The following is a 16,475-nucleotide window of genomic DNA, read 5'->3' as shown; positions in this document are numbered from 1 at the left end:
CTAAACAATCAGAGCGAACCCTGGGCCTCCTACTTCTTTGAGTCACGTTTCTCCACCTATCGGGCTCCTGTGTTGGTGAACTAGCCTCCTTCCCAGGGGAGTCTCCTGTCTCCTCCTTGGTGGAGACGGTGTGCTCTGCTGTTTCCAAGAAGAGCTCCAGCTCTCTAATTCTTTGGAGTGTAGCTACACGTTCCTCCAGTTGCTGGACTTTGTCTTTTAGGACGGCAATCAACATGCAATTGCTGCATGTAAAGCTGCCTGCAACCTTTGGCAAGATGGCAAGCATTGCGCAGGAACTGCAGGCGACTGCAGCTGTTCCCTCCCCCTCCATCTTGAGAACGTGTCGTTGGGGGTGGCTACAGCGGTCCTGCATCATAAAAAGTGTGAAGACAGGACTAACAACTCCCCCCAAAAAAACCTAGGTCTCCCCCAACAAACGTTTGAGACTAGCTCCCCTAAATCTAAAAGATGGATCAAACTGCGTGCGCCACTAGGCGCGCGCCGCTAGTCTGCAAGCTCTGATAAGCTCCTCCCACAGCTAATCACCTGCCTCAACAGAAACCCTGCCCCCTCTGACCTTTGCACAGGGAGAGCAGCTAATCAGCTAATGAGCACGCAACCCCAGAGTCGTCCACGACTAGACCTAACGGTCAGGGGTACCTTTACTCTGGGGTTGTGTGCTCATCTCGCTCTATAGGCCGAGGGAGCCAGTGTTGTCCACGTTTAAGTCAGTGGTTATCGACCAGTGTGCTGTGGCACCCTGGGATGCCTTGAATGATGGTCAGGTGTGCTGCGGGCAACACTGGCCTCTGTCCCTCTTTCCTTCCCTCCTCCTCTGATGCCCTCTCATCTCTCTGCCTCCCAAAGGCTTGCGCAGCTGTTTATTGCAGCAGCCCTGGCTATAAGCTCCACAGGCGAATGGTTGCCCTCCATGTTCTCTTTGGGGCGGGGGCAGCTCAGAGACTCAGGGACAGAAGCAGCTGCCTGTCCAGAGGACTCCCAAGAAGAGGGGAGAGGAGGCTGAGGGAACACTCCCCAGGGATGGTGTTCGAAAAAGGGTGAGAGGCTACCAGCTCTGCAGGCAAAGGGTGACATAACCGGGCTTCTGATCCCCACAGGGGTGCCGCAGAGTGATTGCATTTGGTCAAGGGAGCTGTGGACCCCAGAAGGTTGAAACCTTTGCCCTAAGTGATGCTTGTGTTCCAAAGCATCTTGCTGACCTTGGTGTTGGCTACCTGGAGTTTCAGCGTGTCTCCTTTTTTAGGGGGAAGGGGATTAGCCCCCCTAAAGAAATCCTTGCTGGAGGAGACTCTTGAGAGTCCCATGGACTGCAAGAAGATCAAACGCATCCATTCTTAAGGAAATCAGCCCTGAGTGCTCACTGGAAGGACAGATCGTGAAGCTGAGGCTCCAATACTTTGGCCACCTCATGAGAAGAGAAGACTCACTGGAAAAGACCCTGATGTTGGGAAAGATGGAGGGCACAAGGAGAAGGGGACGACAGAGGATGAGATGGTTAGACAGTGTTCTCGAAGCTACAAACATGAATCTGACCAAACTGCGGGAGGCAGTGGAAGACAGGAGTGCCTGGCGTGTTCTGGTCCATGGGGTCACGAAGAGTCGGACACGACTGAACGACTAAACAACAACAACAAAAGAAATCCTGTAAAGCACAATGAAACAGGCAGTGATGGTGAACAAGACTTGCAAGTCAATGTCGGGCCACTCATGGCTGGCTTTCAGCAGCAGAAACTGACAAATCTGTCAATTTCAGTTTCCCATTTTTCTATTTCTGCATCAGTTAGCAATTTGTTCCTTAAAAAAAAAAAAGTTCACATGAAAATTCACACACTTCTTGTGCATTTTTGCAAGCAATTTCCCAGCATATAATGCAATATTGTACATTATTTGCAGTAACGTATGTATGTTTGTACAGACTTTCCCTCGATGTATACTTTTTCCACACTTTGGAGAGCCGCACTGCAGAATGGGAAGAAGTTCAACTTTCAAAGGTTCATTTCAGTTTGTGTATTTTGATCAGAAGCACAGATTATATTCAGTCGTGAACTGGGTGACTTTCTGCTCATTCCCTATTCAGTGTGGAAAGTTTCCTATTTACCAACCGATTGTTCTTTTTCCTGTGCTCCCCCCTCCCCCACCGTCTGCTGCAGCCACAAACGTGGAGTGCAGCTCAGTGTGGTGAAATTTCCTGATGCCGATCATGATGTCACAGGAGGAGGAAAAAAACCCTCCAAGAATAGAAATGGCATATACTTTTAATGCAACTTACTCATAGCTTGCTGGTGTTTAGACTCGACCTTCGGAGTTGCCCAATGTCCTGGCTTCCGCTCAGGCACAATGAAGGAGTGGCTCAAGAAGGAGCTGTAAGCAAACAGAGCTGGATTCCTTTATTTCCCTGTTCGGATGTGAGGCAGGAAGACGGGGGAGAGAACAGCTCCACAACGGTGGCTTCTGAACATTCTGCTGGCTGCGAGCCCTTTCCCAGCCTCCCTCTTGGTTTATCCTGCAGGATCCCCAGGAGCCGCACTCACGGATACCTTGCTTACAAAACCCCGTGTGCTTGCATCAACTACCAAGCCCTCCTTCCTCTGCCAAGCAGTGGAGTAAGACTGTCTCGCTGATGCAGGCCTGGCCCCTAAACCCTTGCTTAGGGGCAAGGGGAAGTCCTCTGGAATTCTCATAGACCTCATTGTGTGTGTGGCTTGTGTGCATTACTGGATTAGAGCAAATGGGATACAAAGGAACAAAGAACAGGATGCATTGCTATCGGAGGCGGCCAAAGAAGGTAACATGTATTTTGAATTACTCGGCTGGGGTCTCAGATTTTGAGTTAACTGCTTTGTACAGGGTACGAGTTGCATACTGAAGAACTCTGTGCTTCTTATAGGCATGGAGAATCTGTTCAGGTTCAGGAGCAGTATTGCCCACTGATGGAAATACATAAGAAGAGAAGGCCATATCTTTATGTCTTGCCTAAGCCTGGTGGTTGTTGCAGACAAACTGTTGAGTTGGATGGTCTGATCCGGCAAGGCATTAGGACAACTTGTTGTTGTTTAGTCGTTCAGTCGTTTCCGACTCTTCGTGACCCCCTGGACCAGAGCACGCCAGGCACTCCTGTCTTCCACTGCCTCCCGCAGTTTGGTCAAACTCATGTTCGTAGCTTTGAGAACACTGTCTCACCATCTCATCCTCTGTCGTCCCCTTCTCCTTGTGCCCTCCATCTTTCCCAACATCAGGGTCTTTTCCAGGGAATCTTCTCTTCTCATGAGGTGGCCAAAGTACTGGAGCCTCAGCTTCAGGATCTGTCCTTCCAGTGAGCACTCAGGGCTGATTTCCCTAAGAATGGAGAGGTTTGATCTTCTTGCATTAGGACAACTGCTGTAGCACAATGGCTAAGCTATGCTTCATAATACTCAGAAGAAGCCCTGGTGCTCTTTGCTACTTCAATGAAGCATTTTGAACCCCTGAATGTGCTATATACATGATAAGTATAATTTATCACTAGAATTAGCATCATAGTACTCAGAACAAGTCCTGGTGCTTTCTGGTCCAGCTATGAACCGGAAAACCCATCATGCAAATCCCACTTCTAGCATAAAAGTTACTAGATAGACTCAGATAAGCCTTCCTTGTCTCTGTTTCAGTGTTTATGGGGAAATTAATACAGGCAAGCCTTACAGGGTGCTGTTAAGTGTTGCTGAAATAACGTATGTGAAACATTTTGAATGGACACAGCATGTTTTATTATCCATCCACTTGGTGCTTTTTAACCTGCATTTTAGTAAGAGAGGTTGCTTTGAGATGGAAAATAAACATTCTCCATCATTTTGTTGAGCAGGGGTTAAGAATTTAGTGAGCAAAATCCAGCTGCCCACGGTGCTAGAGGCTAGTGAACAAAGCAAACACTTATGGTACTTGGCTTGTATACGATTGTGGCTAAGACACTGAGCTATGTCAATTGGAGGAGATCGATACTTCAAAGCTCACTTCTTCCATAAACTCACTTTACAGTCTTAGGGCTCACCCCGTGTGATCCATGCACAAGCCTGTGCTTTCCTGGTCCATGTCTGAGTCCGTGTCTTCCTCCACCCCTGCCACTTTCCTCAAGGAAAAGCTGCTCTTTACTGCTGAATCGGAACAAGTGGCCATTCAGGTTTTTCACAGATTGCCATTTGCACTGATTCAGTTGCAATGAGTAAGCTTTTGTGAGGAAAGCAGTGCCTCCCACAAAAAAAAGCACTTGGACAGGGAGCTTTAAAGCACAGATCTGTACCTAGAAATGTGGGGCAAAGCTAAGTGTACATGAGTTGTTAGAGTAGCCTTGGCCCTCTTCGTGCAATATGGGATTGACAGTGACCTGTTTTGTAGGAGTGTTGTAATGATTACAGCAAGGTAATCATACACCTGAAGCCTTTTGAACACCTGAAGGTGCTCTCTACATGCTAAGTATCACAGCTGGAAGAAGTTTTGCTGCTCTTTGGTCTACCAAGTCTGGATCTCATGCCAGGTTCCTGAGGCAGACAAGACATGGTGTGAGAGTGTATATTGGGCAAGAGGCATAGCAACTTTCTTTATGCTTCCTTCCAGAAGCATTTTCATGCCAACGAGAGGCCTTGAGCATTCATTGGCTGTCTGAATTAGCAGCTACCAAAGACCATCCCATAAACAGGATGGCTTTGGAGGAGCTTTGGAGGAGCAGCTCAGGTCACCAGAAAGTGTAACTGGTGCTGGATCTCTTGAGGCTTCCTGCTGCAGCTTGTGGGGTCTATATCCCTTCAGTTGGTAATATGTACTGCAGACATAAGGACTGAGGTCTAGCGCTGAGGGCCTTCTGGCGGTTCCCTCACTGTGAGAAGCCAAGTTACAGGGAACCAGGCAGAAGGCCTTCTCGGTAGTGGCACCCGCCCTGTGGAACACCCTCCCACCAGATGTCAAAGAGAAAAACAACTACCAGACTTTTAGAAGACATCTGAAGGCAGCCCTGTTTAGGGAAGCTTTTAATGTTTAATAGACTATTGTATTTTAATATTCTGCCCGGAGTGGCTGAGGAAACCCAGCCAGATGGGCAGGGTATAAATAATAAATTATTATTATTATTATTACTGAGAGTGCTGATGAGTAACTTGGAATAGATCTCAGTGGTCACAGATTGAAATTCTATCTCCGGAGAGAGATGTGGGGAGAGTGACCCTGCTAGTTTTTCTTGGCATCTCAGAGGCTTTCAATACCATTGAAATACCATGGTGTCCTTGAAGGAGGTGGGGGTTGTGGGCACTGTCTTGCAGTGTTTCTTCTGCTACCTCCAGAGCTGCTTCCAGAAAGCAATTGGCTCTTGGTACAATTACTCCAATTGCACCTTTAAAGATATGGCCCTGGTAGGACCCTGGTTGTTGTTGTTGTTTAGTTGTTTAGTCGTATCTGACTCCTCGTGACCCCATGGACCAGAGCACCCCAGGCGCTCCTGTCTTCCACTGCCTCCCGCAGTTTGGTCAAACTCATGCTGGTAGCTTCCAGAACACTATCCAGCCATCTCGTCCTCTGTCGTCCCCTTCTCCTTGTGCCCTCCATCTTTCCCAACATCAGGGTTTTTTCCAGGGAGTCTTCTCTTCTCATGAGGTGGCCAAAGTCTTGGAGCCTCAGCTTCAGGATCTGTCCTTCCAGTGAGCACTCAGGGCTGATTTCCTTCAGAATGGATACGTTTGATCTTCTTGCAGTCCTTGGGACTCTCAAGAGTCTCCTCCAGCACCATAATTCAAAAGCATCAATTCTTCAGCCATCAGCCTTCTTTATGGTCCAGCTCTCACTTCCATACATCACTACTGGGAAAACCATAGCTTTAACTATACGGATCCCATCATGGATCATGCTGTGGCGAAGGGGCTTGAATAACTCAGAGAAGCTATGAACTATGCCAAGCAGGACCCTGGTAGGGATTGATATTACCTGGTGTCCAAGCAACTCATTTATCCCTTGCAGCTCTTCACTTCACTCATTGGCTAAAAACACTGATGTATCGTGATCTGTCATTTCCATAGACACTGTGTCTCTGTCTCTCCTCCTTTCCTTTCTTCCAGGGCCCAGGATGATACGCCTCTTTTCCATTTCTCCCCCTCAAATCATAATGGCACATATTTTGCTAGTGATCTTTATGCGTTTCAGCAGATTCCAACTGCAGCCATGACAAGCAGAACATGTTTATTGCTGAATTACACACACAAAAGGATTGTCCACAATTGTCCACAAGGCTCCTGATCTATTGAGATTTCACAAACACAGTTTATCACTACTGGGTGACTAGCAGCTGAATGTGTGAAATGCAAAACACGGCATTTGAGGTGACGTGAGGTGATTTGTGACGGCCGAGTCACAAATGCGTAGCCACAGTAATTCATGTGTCACTTACTGAAAGAATGGATTATTGCAAATGTGCTTTATGTGGGGCTTCCCATGCGCTTAATCAGGCGGCTTCAGTTAGTGAAGAATGCTGCAGCACCATTGCTGACAGGAGTGAGGCCCTGTTACGTATAACACCTGTGCTCAGCATTGGTTGCTGATTTGCTGCCCGGCCAATTTCAAGGTGTTATTACAGTGGTACCTTGGGATGTGAACAGGATCCGTTCCGGAGCCCCGTTCGCATCCAGAAGCAAACGTAACTAGCGACGGCACGTCTGCGCACGCGCGCATCACTTTTCGCCACTTCTGCGCATGACATCATTTTGAGCGTCTGTGCATGCTTGAGCGGCGAAACCCGGAAGTAACACGCTCCATTACTTCTGGGTTGCCGCGGAGCGCAACTCAAATGCGCTCAACATGAAGCATATTCAACCCGAGGTATGACTGTATTAGCATATGTAATCATAACAACTTGGGACTAGTTTACCTACGACATCACATTGTCCCACATGTGCCCACTTGACCTCTTTGATTGGCACTCCTACAAGTGCAACATAAATAGCCGTTCTGCATTTGTAAAAACTTTGTAACTCCCTCCTTATTGAGCAGACGCCTTCCTTGTGCTCTTTTTTGGTGCCTGCCATAAACATTCTTCCTTAAAGAAGCCTACCAAGATGCGTAGAAAGTTAAGGTAATATTAATGCATTTGTATTTTCACTTTTGTACATTTTAAAGTAGGGTTGTAATTTTTCTCTTGATTTTCTTTTTTATCTTTATCTTGAAAGGATTTTTAAAATCAAGCCATGTATAATTTTTATGAAATAAAGAAAGGGAATATATTCACTTGATGCTACAGATAATCATCAAGTGTGTGAACCAGCCTGTTGCCAGGGGAGAAAGAAAACTCAAGTCAAGTTTGGCCAAATCTGTGTCAGGAAATGGACAAAGTTGGGCCAAAGTCACGTTTTGGTATGTCATCTTGATTCAAAATGGCAGCCAGCATCCCAATGTTGACAGAGTGCTGTGCCCACCTTGGAAACCCTCGGAAGGTGGTGCACTCTCCTTCATTAGAACTTTTTAAAGCAGTTTGATGGCCACCTGTCATGGATGCTTTAGTTGCATGGCTGGGAGTTGACCTAGATCAGGCATAGGCAAACTCGGCCCTCCAGATGTTTTGGGACTACAACTCCCATCATCCCTAGCTAACAGGACCAGTGGTCAGGGGGATGATGGGAATTGTAGTCTCAAAACATCTGGAGGGCCGAGTTTGCCTATGCCTGACCTAGATGACCCTCCGGGTCCCTTCCAACTCTACAATTCTACGATTCTATGAATACAGCCTAGGGATTCTTCTATGAAGCTTCCATGTCATTGTTGCCACCATGGACAGAGTTGGCAGAATTGCTGCCAGTTACATTGTCACCAGTGGCCAGACTTACTCTTGTCGCCCAGTCAGGCTGAAAGGCCAGTGGTCCAGCTGCCAGGAGATTGTTTCAGGAGGCAGGAAGCAATAGCAGCAGCAAGCTGACAGGACCATTGGTGGGAGAGGAGAGGGGTCCTCACCCTGACCCACTGATGGACAGCAGGCAACAGTGCTTCTGTCAAGAGCACAGCGGAGCAGCTGGGACCCTCTCCAGTGCCATCAGGAGATACCCCAATGGTCTTGTGATGACACACACACACCCGCAACTTAGCCCTACACTGGTCCTCTTCTGAGCCTCCAGGCTGAGAGTAGCCACCAGCCTGATTCTCCACACAAGTTGCAGAGCAGGATGTGGGTCCCCTGCGAGGTGGGAATGGATCCCACCATTGATATCTGCCATCACTGGAAGCAGACTTTGAATGGGGGGAAGTAGCAGGGCATTACACCACCAACAATTTGCTCCAGCACTTGAAGAGGCTTCACTGGTCAATCTCACTCAGGCCAGAGGGCAGCCATGTCCCAGCTATCAGGCAGCAAGGGCAAAACAGTGGTAATGCAGCAGATTTTTTTCCCCAGCTAGCTCTCAGTTTCCCATTCCCAAGAGGCTAAGGTGGCCAACCATGGAGTTCAGGAAGCATGAGGTCTAGCGGGGGGCAGGGGACACACCGCTGAGCCTACCTGTCTGAAAATTTGCAGGATTACCGTATGTTTTGCTCTATAAGACTCACTTTTTCCCTTCTAAAAAGCAAGGGGAAATGTGTGTGCGTCTTATGGAGCGAATGCAGGCTGCACAGCTATCCCAGAAGCCAGAACAGCAAGAGGGATTGCTGCTTTCACTGCGCAGCGATCCCTCTTGCTGTTCTGGCTTTTGAGATTCAGAATATTTTTTTTCTTGTTTTCCTCCTCCAAAAACTAGGTGCGTCTTGTGGTCTGGTGCGTCTTCTAGAGCAAAAAATACGGTAATTCCACCTTGAGGAGCTACAGTTTCCCCAAATGTCATGTACCAATTGCAAAAACCAGCAGTTCATTGTTGTCTTGATTTTCCCAATGAAAGTCAATGGGAGGACTGAATATTTGGATTTCCAAATGTTGCTCCTATGCGGGGTCTGAGGCAGGGACCCTTCGAAGCAAGGTGGGGCCCGACCCAGAGCTCTGCTATTATTATTCATTGCATTTATATCTTGCCGTTCCCAAAGGAGCCTGGGGCGGCAAGGCGGGACCGCCTCACACATCCCCCGTTGACATTGTAAGCATACATATTAGGAAGGAAGTGAATCCTACTGAACTCAGTGGAACTTGCTTCTCTGTAAACATGGCTAGGATTGGACTGTAAATTTTCTTTTGGCAGTGCAAGGCAAGGCTTAGATATTCTGTACAATTACTGCGATTGTGGATGTGAAGTCTTTTGAATGCTCTGAAATGTTGCACAAATGCACAAAGTATTATTCTGCACAATGTACAGTGGTACCTCGGGTTACATACGCACTTCAGGTTACATAAGCTTCAGGTTACAGACTCCGCTAAACCAGAAATAGTGCTTCAGGTTAAGAACTTTGCTTCAGGATGAGAACAGAAATTGTGGTCTGGCGGTGTGGCGGCAGCAGGAGGCCCCATTAGCTAAAGTGGTGCTTCAGGTTAAGAACAGTTTCAGGTTAAGTACGGACCTCCGGAATGAATTAAGTACTTAATCTGAGGTAACACTGTATATCCTCTTTATTCCCTGTTAAGCCTTTCATCTTCCTAGGCAACACAGTGTGAGTGGAATGGATGACAGCTGAGCTGTACTAAGTTTGGTTTTACTCAGTGCTATTTTTCTAGAAATAAGGGACGCGGGCGGCGTCCCTAGAGTCTGTCAAGACTGGCCCGTACGGGCAGGGGTACCTTTACCTTTACCTTTATTTTTCTAGAAAAAGAGGTGCGCCGAACTCACCTTAAGATTATAATGGCAATAGTGCCCACCTGAGAGATGCCGGAACTGAGTTCTGGCAAGTTCTGGCTGGAAAAAAAGCCCTGGTTTTACTGGCCTTCTGGCTGTCCGGTTCATTTTTAGTTCATGACCTGTTCACCATATTTCACTTGCATGAGTGTGAGACTTCTGAACAGGTTAAAATGTTGTCCGATTCAGAAATGAAGCTACACGGCAACCAGCTTGATCTGAAAACATTTGAATGCAGGTTACCTTTCTCCAAAAAACCCACAAGGGGAATTGCAAGGGTGGAGCTTAGGTAGCGGTGTGGAATGTGAAGTTACAAAGACAACATGTGAAGCCACACCCTTTGGTTAATGAACTCCAAGGACAGGGTTTGGCTTAAACCGAAAGAAGAGTTGAGGGAGGGAGAGAAGGAAGGAGCAAGTGAGATTTCACAGCTCCTTCCTGGCAAACGACTGCGTCCTCTGCTTCCATCATCTCTCCCTGAAGAACAAACAGCTAGAACCATCTTCAAAGTTTCAGGTTTTAACTGGTTCTGCTCTCATCCACCCATATTGAAGCAGGGTAAGACCTTAGCAACGTGTACACAGCTACACACTCACGTTCACACAAATAGCATTTGAGCTTTATAGCAAAACTGCTCTATACCTCCTACCTCAGATCGTGTGTGTCTGTGTCAGGGAGGGGAGGGGTGGGACGTGGGTGGCATTGTGGTTTAAACCACAGAGCCTAGGACATGCCGATCAGAAGGTCGCGGTTCGAATCCCCACAACCCCAGTGTCGGTCATGACTGGACCTAATGGTCAGGGGTCCCTTTACCTTTACTGACTCGTTAAGAAGAATTTCTTGCAATTGAAAAGCAAGCATCCTGGGATGACTCCTAGGCCAGAATCCTTCTCCCTGTAATTCTAGTGTCGGATGTGTATGCACATGATCTCCCCTTCTTGGGACTATGATTATTCTGTTTTCCTGACATTACCCTAACTGTTAATTTGTGCAGTACATTGTTAGGAGTTTGAGAGGGTAGGCTCTATTCCTGGATCCAACACAGATTCAATTGCTGGAATAGCCAGGCAGTGATACCAAGCGCTGCAAATCGTCCAACAGCCTGCTGAAATTCTGGAACTTTTCATACCATGAATATTTGGAGTTGATTTTGGTCCGACTGTGGTTGTGCTAAAGTCTCCCTGGACAGCAGTGATGTGGTAGCATTAGGAAACCATGACAGAACAACTAAGACTGTGTCCACACTAAGACATCCAACTCCAGTGTGGATGAGTCCTAATAAAGAAGAATAAATCCACCACTAACACACGTGGTAGAATGCACCCACAATAAACACCATTCCAAGGGCTCATCATTCCATGTCAATTTGCTGCCCACTCTTCCTCTTTCCCTGTGAGAAAGAGGAGGCGCACAGCAAGCCAGCAAAGACCACTTTGCACAGGGTGCCTGAGAAAGGAGGTGGTGATGCCATTTCTTCCTTTCCAGGAAGCCTAGGGTGAAGTGAAAGCATTGCTTCACTTGCCCTTCTCTGTGTCATGCATGGGACAGAAGAGGACTATGGTCTCAGTCCTTTAGCTTTGCACAAGGCTCCAGAAGAGGGATACAATGAGAGAGACTGAGATGATGGAGCAGGGATATAGCCACACACAGAAATCCCAACCCCAGCCACTGGGGAACTGGTGGGCTAAGCCAGACTCAGTGGTTTCTCCTTTTCTGGAACTTTTACATATCCTAAAGGTAAAGGTAAAGGGACCCCTGACCATTAAGTCCAGTCATGACCAACTCTAGGGTTGTGGTGCTCATCTCGCTTTATTGGCCGAGGGAGCCGACGTACAGCTTCCGGGTCATGTGGCCAGCATGACTAAGCCGCTTCTGGCGAACCAGAGCAGTGCACGGAAACGCCATTTACCTTCCCACCAGAGCGGTACCTATTTATCTACTTGCACTTTGACGTGCTTTTGAACCGCTAGGTTGGCAGGAGCAGGGACCGAATAATGGGAGCTCACCCCGTTGCAGGGATTCGTACCGCCGACCTTCTGATTGGCAAGTCCTAGGCTCTGTGGTTTAACCCACAGAACCAGCCGCATCCCTTTACATATCTTAGGTATCCTTGAAAAAAACTTCAAGGCTAATGTGACAGGAAAAGGGGGCAAGAGGCCAAGAGGTTTATTCTGAGTCCATGACTTGAAATTGCATAGTAGTGCCTGTAAGTCTAAAACTTCTTCCTGTTTCCACAGTGCTTAGCAAATGGAAGGTACTTTATGGAAACAGCTCCATTTAAAAAAAGTCATTCCATGGGGCAGAATATTGTGCTACTGGTACTGGACTGGGGCTTGTGAGCGTGTCGTGTACAATAAATGAAAGAAGAATTCTTAAATACCCATCTATGTTAAATCAAAAGTACAAGCAAACAGGGAAGAACATATTCAAAGTTACAAAACATAGGAGCAGGATAGAGGTTGTCTTTTCCAAACAGAGAGCAGATAATATTTTAAAAATTAAAGTCAAATTTCACAATTTGGTGGGAGAAGAGAGTTTTGTATATCTGAATTTGACATATAAGAAATTAAACAGCATAAAAATGTTGGGTTATGTTCCTTCCTGCTTGTACCTTTGATTTTACATTAATAAAAGTGTTTAATGAAAAATAAACACTCATTTATGAATCGCCTATAAAAATCCTCAGAAAATTCATCTTGGTAAGTTTTATAGGCTAGAGGTTTTGTTTACAAGTTTGTAAAGCACCGCTGTTCGGTCCCAGCGCTTGCCAACCTAGCAGTTCGAAAGCACCCCTGGGTGCAAGTAGATAAATAGGGACCGCTTACTAGCGGGAAGGTAAACGGCGTTTCCGTGTGCGGCTCTGGCTCGCCAGAGCAGCGATGTCACGCTGGCCACGTGACCCGGAAGTGTCTTCGGACAGCGCTGGCCCTTGGCCTCTTTGAGTGAGATGGGCGCACAACCCTAGAGTCTGTCAAGACTGGCCCGTACGGGCAGGGGTACCTTTACCTTTACCTTTTTAAAGCACCTCTGGTTTTTGTTAATTAAGCAGCAAAGAAGCTGTTGTTTGTAATGACCACTCCCCACCTCAAGTGGGGGGTGCTTTTTGCGGGGTCATGCACAGCCCCCTGATCCTACATGATCCCCTGCAGTTCAGACTGGCTTCACCTTCCTGAGCTGGATACCTGGAGGTTCCCACCTAACCTCAGACAGTTAGCCAATCCCAGCTGAGGAGGTGTTGCCAGGAGAGTTGACCAGGTAGGGTTAGGACCGCACTGCACACACAAGAGAGGGTAGAACGTACCTGGGAGCCCTCAGTTGGCTCCAGAGCTTCTCCCACCTCTTCTTTACAGGTGTGCAGGCACTGCTACGGTCATTGATGGCTGCTGTTGAGGGACTGGGAAGGAATTTCCCTGCATTGGCAGGTTTTGCCTTCCCCGTAGCAAAAATGTCAGGCCTTGGACAGAATCCTTTAGTCTATCTTCCCTAAATGGGGGTGGGTCGGGCATGAAGCGGTGACCCATGCCCCCCCCCCCTGCGGTGGTGATACCAGGGTTTCCCATTAAAGGGGTTGTGTGGAAGGGAGTCACTGGCCATATGTCATTAGGTTGTCATTGCTCTCCCCTGTTGTCCCCCAGATCCCCGGACGGGGGCTGGGAGAGATAAACGCCCAATGCCTAAGCCAAGGTCTCCCTACATCTGAAAGTTTGACAAAGTTGTGGCCAATATTAATCCCATAACACGTTGTCATGAGTCATTATTCCTCCCGGGGGTCGCCTGGGGTCGGAGGGGAGGTCTCCGCCTGGCCACGCAAAAAGAACTCTGCTTTAAACTAACAGTTCAGCTTTGAAAATATCATTTACTCCGCCATAATTTCCAGTCACAGTGAAGCATTTTTATAATGCCTCAGATGAAGTTGAGTAATAATAATAATAATATAATAATTTATTTATTTGTACCCTGCCCATCTGGCTGGGTTTCCCCAGCCACTCTGGGCGGCTTCCAACAAAGATGAAAAATACACTAAAATGTCACATATTAAAAACTTCCCTGAACAGGGCTGCCTTCAGATGTCTTCTGAATGTCAGGTAGTTGTTTATCTCTTTGACATCTGATGGAGTACACAAGCAAACAAAAAGGAAGAGTAGAAAAATCTCAGAGTGGTGGTGGGGGGGTTGGATTCAGCCTTGTGCTCCCCCTTCCAGTGAAAACAAGCCTGGGCTCTGCCATCAGCCCCATTTATCTCCCCTCTTGAACCACATCACCATGCCCTTACAGCTGCCTGTGTTGCAAGAGGCTGCAGGACTAATCCTTGCAGGGTCATTCTCACGCACCATCTTCCTCCAGCTGATTAACCTCATTTTTCCCCTTCTGAATTACAGTTGACAGGAAAGTGGGGGAGCGAGGGAGCCAGCCACAGCTTAAAGGAAAAAGTGTGAGCTATAACATTGTAATTTCCCATTGGTTCCCTATTGTCTTTTATTGTGTTCTAAACGGTGTGCAAAATTAATGGAAGAGTATTCTTTTAAAGAAATGAAATAAACAGAAACATTGAGTGTAGAATTTCCTAAGGCTTTAGAACCGCCACCGTTTTCTTACTACCAGCGAGACTTTAGACATGTATAAAATGGGTGTTAGTAAAGTGCAGCCCCCAAACCTTAGGACATGGGTAGGCAAACTAAGGCCCGGGGGCCGGATCCAGCCTAATCGGCTTCTCAATCCGGCCCACGGATGGTCCGGGAATCAGCATGTTTTTACATGAGTAGAATGTGTGCTTTTATTTAAAATGCATCTCTGGGTTATTTGTGGGGCCTGCCTGGTGTTTTTACATGAGTAGAATGTGTGCTTTTATTTAAAATGCATCTCTGGGTTATTTGTGGGGCATAGGAATTCGTTCATATTTTTTTTTTTTTCAAAATATAGTCTGGCCCCCCTCAAAGTCTGAGGGACAGTGGACTTTGTAAAAGTTTGCTGACCCCTGCCTTAGGAGGTCATACTGACTGGCATCTATGCTGTTTTGATTTAATCTCAGCTATGACCTAATACTCCAGTATTAAATCAAAGGCTTACACTTCCTTTCTGCAGAACTCTAGCTTGACTCAGCAGCAGCAACAACAATTTCACCCAGAGCAAGGCTGGGTTTGCCAGTGCAAAAATGCTTACGTTTACTATCCGTTTTCTATGAAAACAACGATCCCGGTGGGCCACTTTGAGGCAATCTTGGGCCAGTGTTTTGGACCTGATGGAGTATTAACATCCGGTGATATTTATTTGTTTTACTCCATTTATGAATCATTTCCCATAAAGTATCTCAAATTGATGTCAGAGTTTTCCTGTTGTGTGTTTCCATGGGATCTGCTAGACGATTTTCCTTAAATCTTCTGAATGGTTAGGAAATATCTGAAAGGGGGGGCGTGCCTTTGTCCCCCAACCCACCTTGCCATAAGGATGACATAATTTGTGTGAAATGAACCATACACTATAGTTTTTGAATGAGAGACAGGGCTTATCTGGTCCTGCTAGGTTTCATCTGAATTGACGTTTGCTGTGATTTAGCACTAAAGAATGGGTTTTCTCTGTGAAAGCAGTGGGTCCAGAGGCAAGACCCAAGCTTTCTAGGCATGCGGAAGTGTGGATGAGCCCACAGAGAGCTAAGTTTGCATTTTGTAAGCTAACAGCATTTTTGAGTTGCTGGTTTCTTCTGCCTAGAGATCTGATGTGAAGCAGTATAACTTGGTGTCTTGGAGTGCTTAAACTCTGCTTCCACCTATGCTCAACCTCTTTATTTGTAGACAAATGTTACTAAGCATCATAAACCTCAACTGACCTCTTTCTGAAGGCAACCAAACATAGCGAAGCACTGTGCTTCCTGGAACCTGTCACTGCTTGGGAGAGTCACATAACAGTATATTCAACAGAGAAGCTAAGGCAAACTTGGACATTTTACACGTTTTGCCTCCTCATGTCTCTGACGGTCTTTTCAAATGAAGTTGGTTTTGCATGAGGAATGTGGATCTGGCCTCCTTTTCTGGAGTAGTGCTGAATTCTGAGAATCAGTGATTAGTGTTGCAGGTCTCTTCTTTCCTTAGGAATGCCTTCTCCTCCATTAGTTTGTCGAGTCCTCTTTTAGAGTCATCCAAGTTGTGGCTGTTTCTTGTTACCTTGTTGTTGGTGTTGTTATGGCCTCCCCCTAAACTTTTGTTCCAAGACATAAGAGACCCATAAATTGTATTCTGTGTTGAGAAAGAGCATGTCTTTGCAAAATTTTCACCATCAAAAACTTCTGATTGCATTGTGCCCTGCCGCTGAAAATTTAGGTTTTCTAAACCTAGTTTTTCCACCCAAAAAGCTACATTTATACATTTTTTAAAGGCATTTATAAAATCTTTTGTGTGCTGGTGTATTTTTCCCCTGAAATACTCATCATGTTCTTGATCTCTGTGTAAAATTTCAAAGAGATCTGATCATTGGTTATGGAGGGGGAAAATAAAATGCAAACAAGGCCGAGGATCTCAAGAGGGACAGAAACACAGATTTCACAAAACGTTGAAGTGCTATAAAATTAAAACTGTTTGAGATAGAGGGGAAAAAATTAAGGAGGTTTCTTTCAACCATAAGGGAAGGGTGTACACCAAGTTTCATCAAAATGCGCGACGGTGGGTGGCGAAACCCTTGTTTTTTGCGTTGATTTGATGTGGAATGACC

The 16,475-nt window shown here is 46.6% G+C and overlaps 1 protein-coding gene across 2 annotated transcripts in view; it reads left to right on the top strand.

The window, feature by feature from the left end:
* ARHGEF5 (Rho guanine nucleotide exchange factor 5) overlaps window positions 1-16,475 on the top strand; it is a 73,991-nt gene that overhangs the window by 20,064 nt on the left and 37,452 nt on the right. Inside the window, exon 1 of one of the 2 annotated variants that reach the window (XM_083440701.1) lies at window positions 2,120-2,806. The exons of the other annotated variant lie outside the window; for it this stretch is intronic. Within the exon in view, the coding sequence (XP_083296827.1) occupies window positions 2,750-2,806 (57 nt within the window). The 5' untranslated portion in view covers window positions 2,120-2,749. Of the gene's footprint in view, window positions 1-2,119; window positions 2,807-16,475 lie in introns of those variants that run through there. 2 annotated transcript variants of the gene reach the window in all.

The sequence above is a fragment of the Podarcis tiliguerta genome (assembly GCF_965153285.1).
Source record: "Podarcis tiliguerta genome assembly, chromosome: 5".
NCBI lineage: Eukaryota > Metazoa > Chordata > Lepidosauria > Squamata > Lacertidae > Podarcis > Podarcis tiliguerta.
The sequence above is the reverse complement of the archived record's forward strand: the minus strand, read 5'-3'. Positions and strand labels throughout refer to the sequence as shown.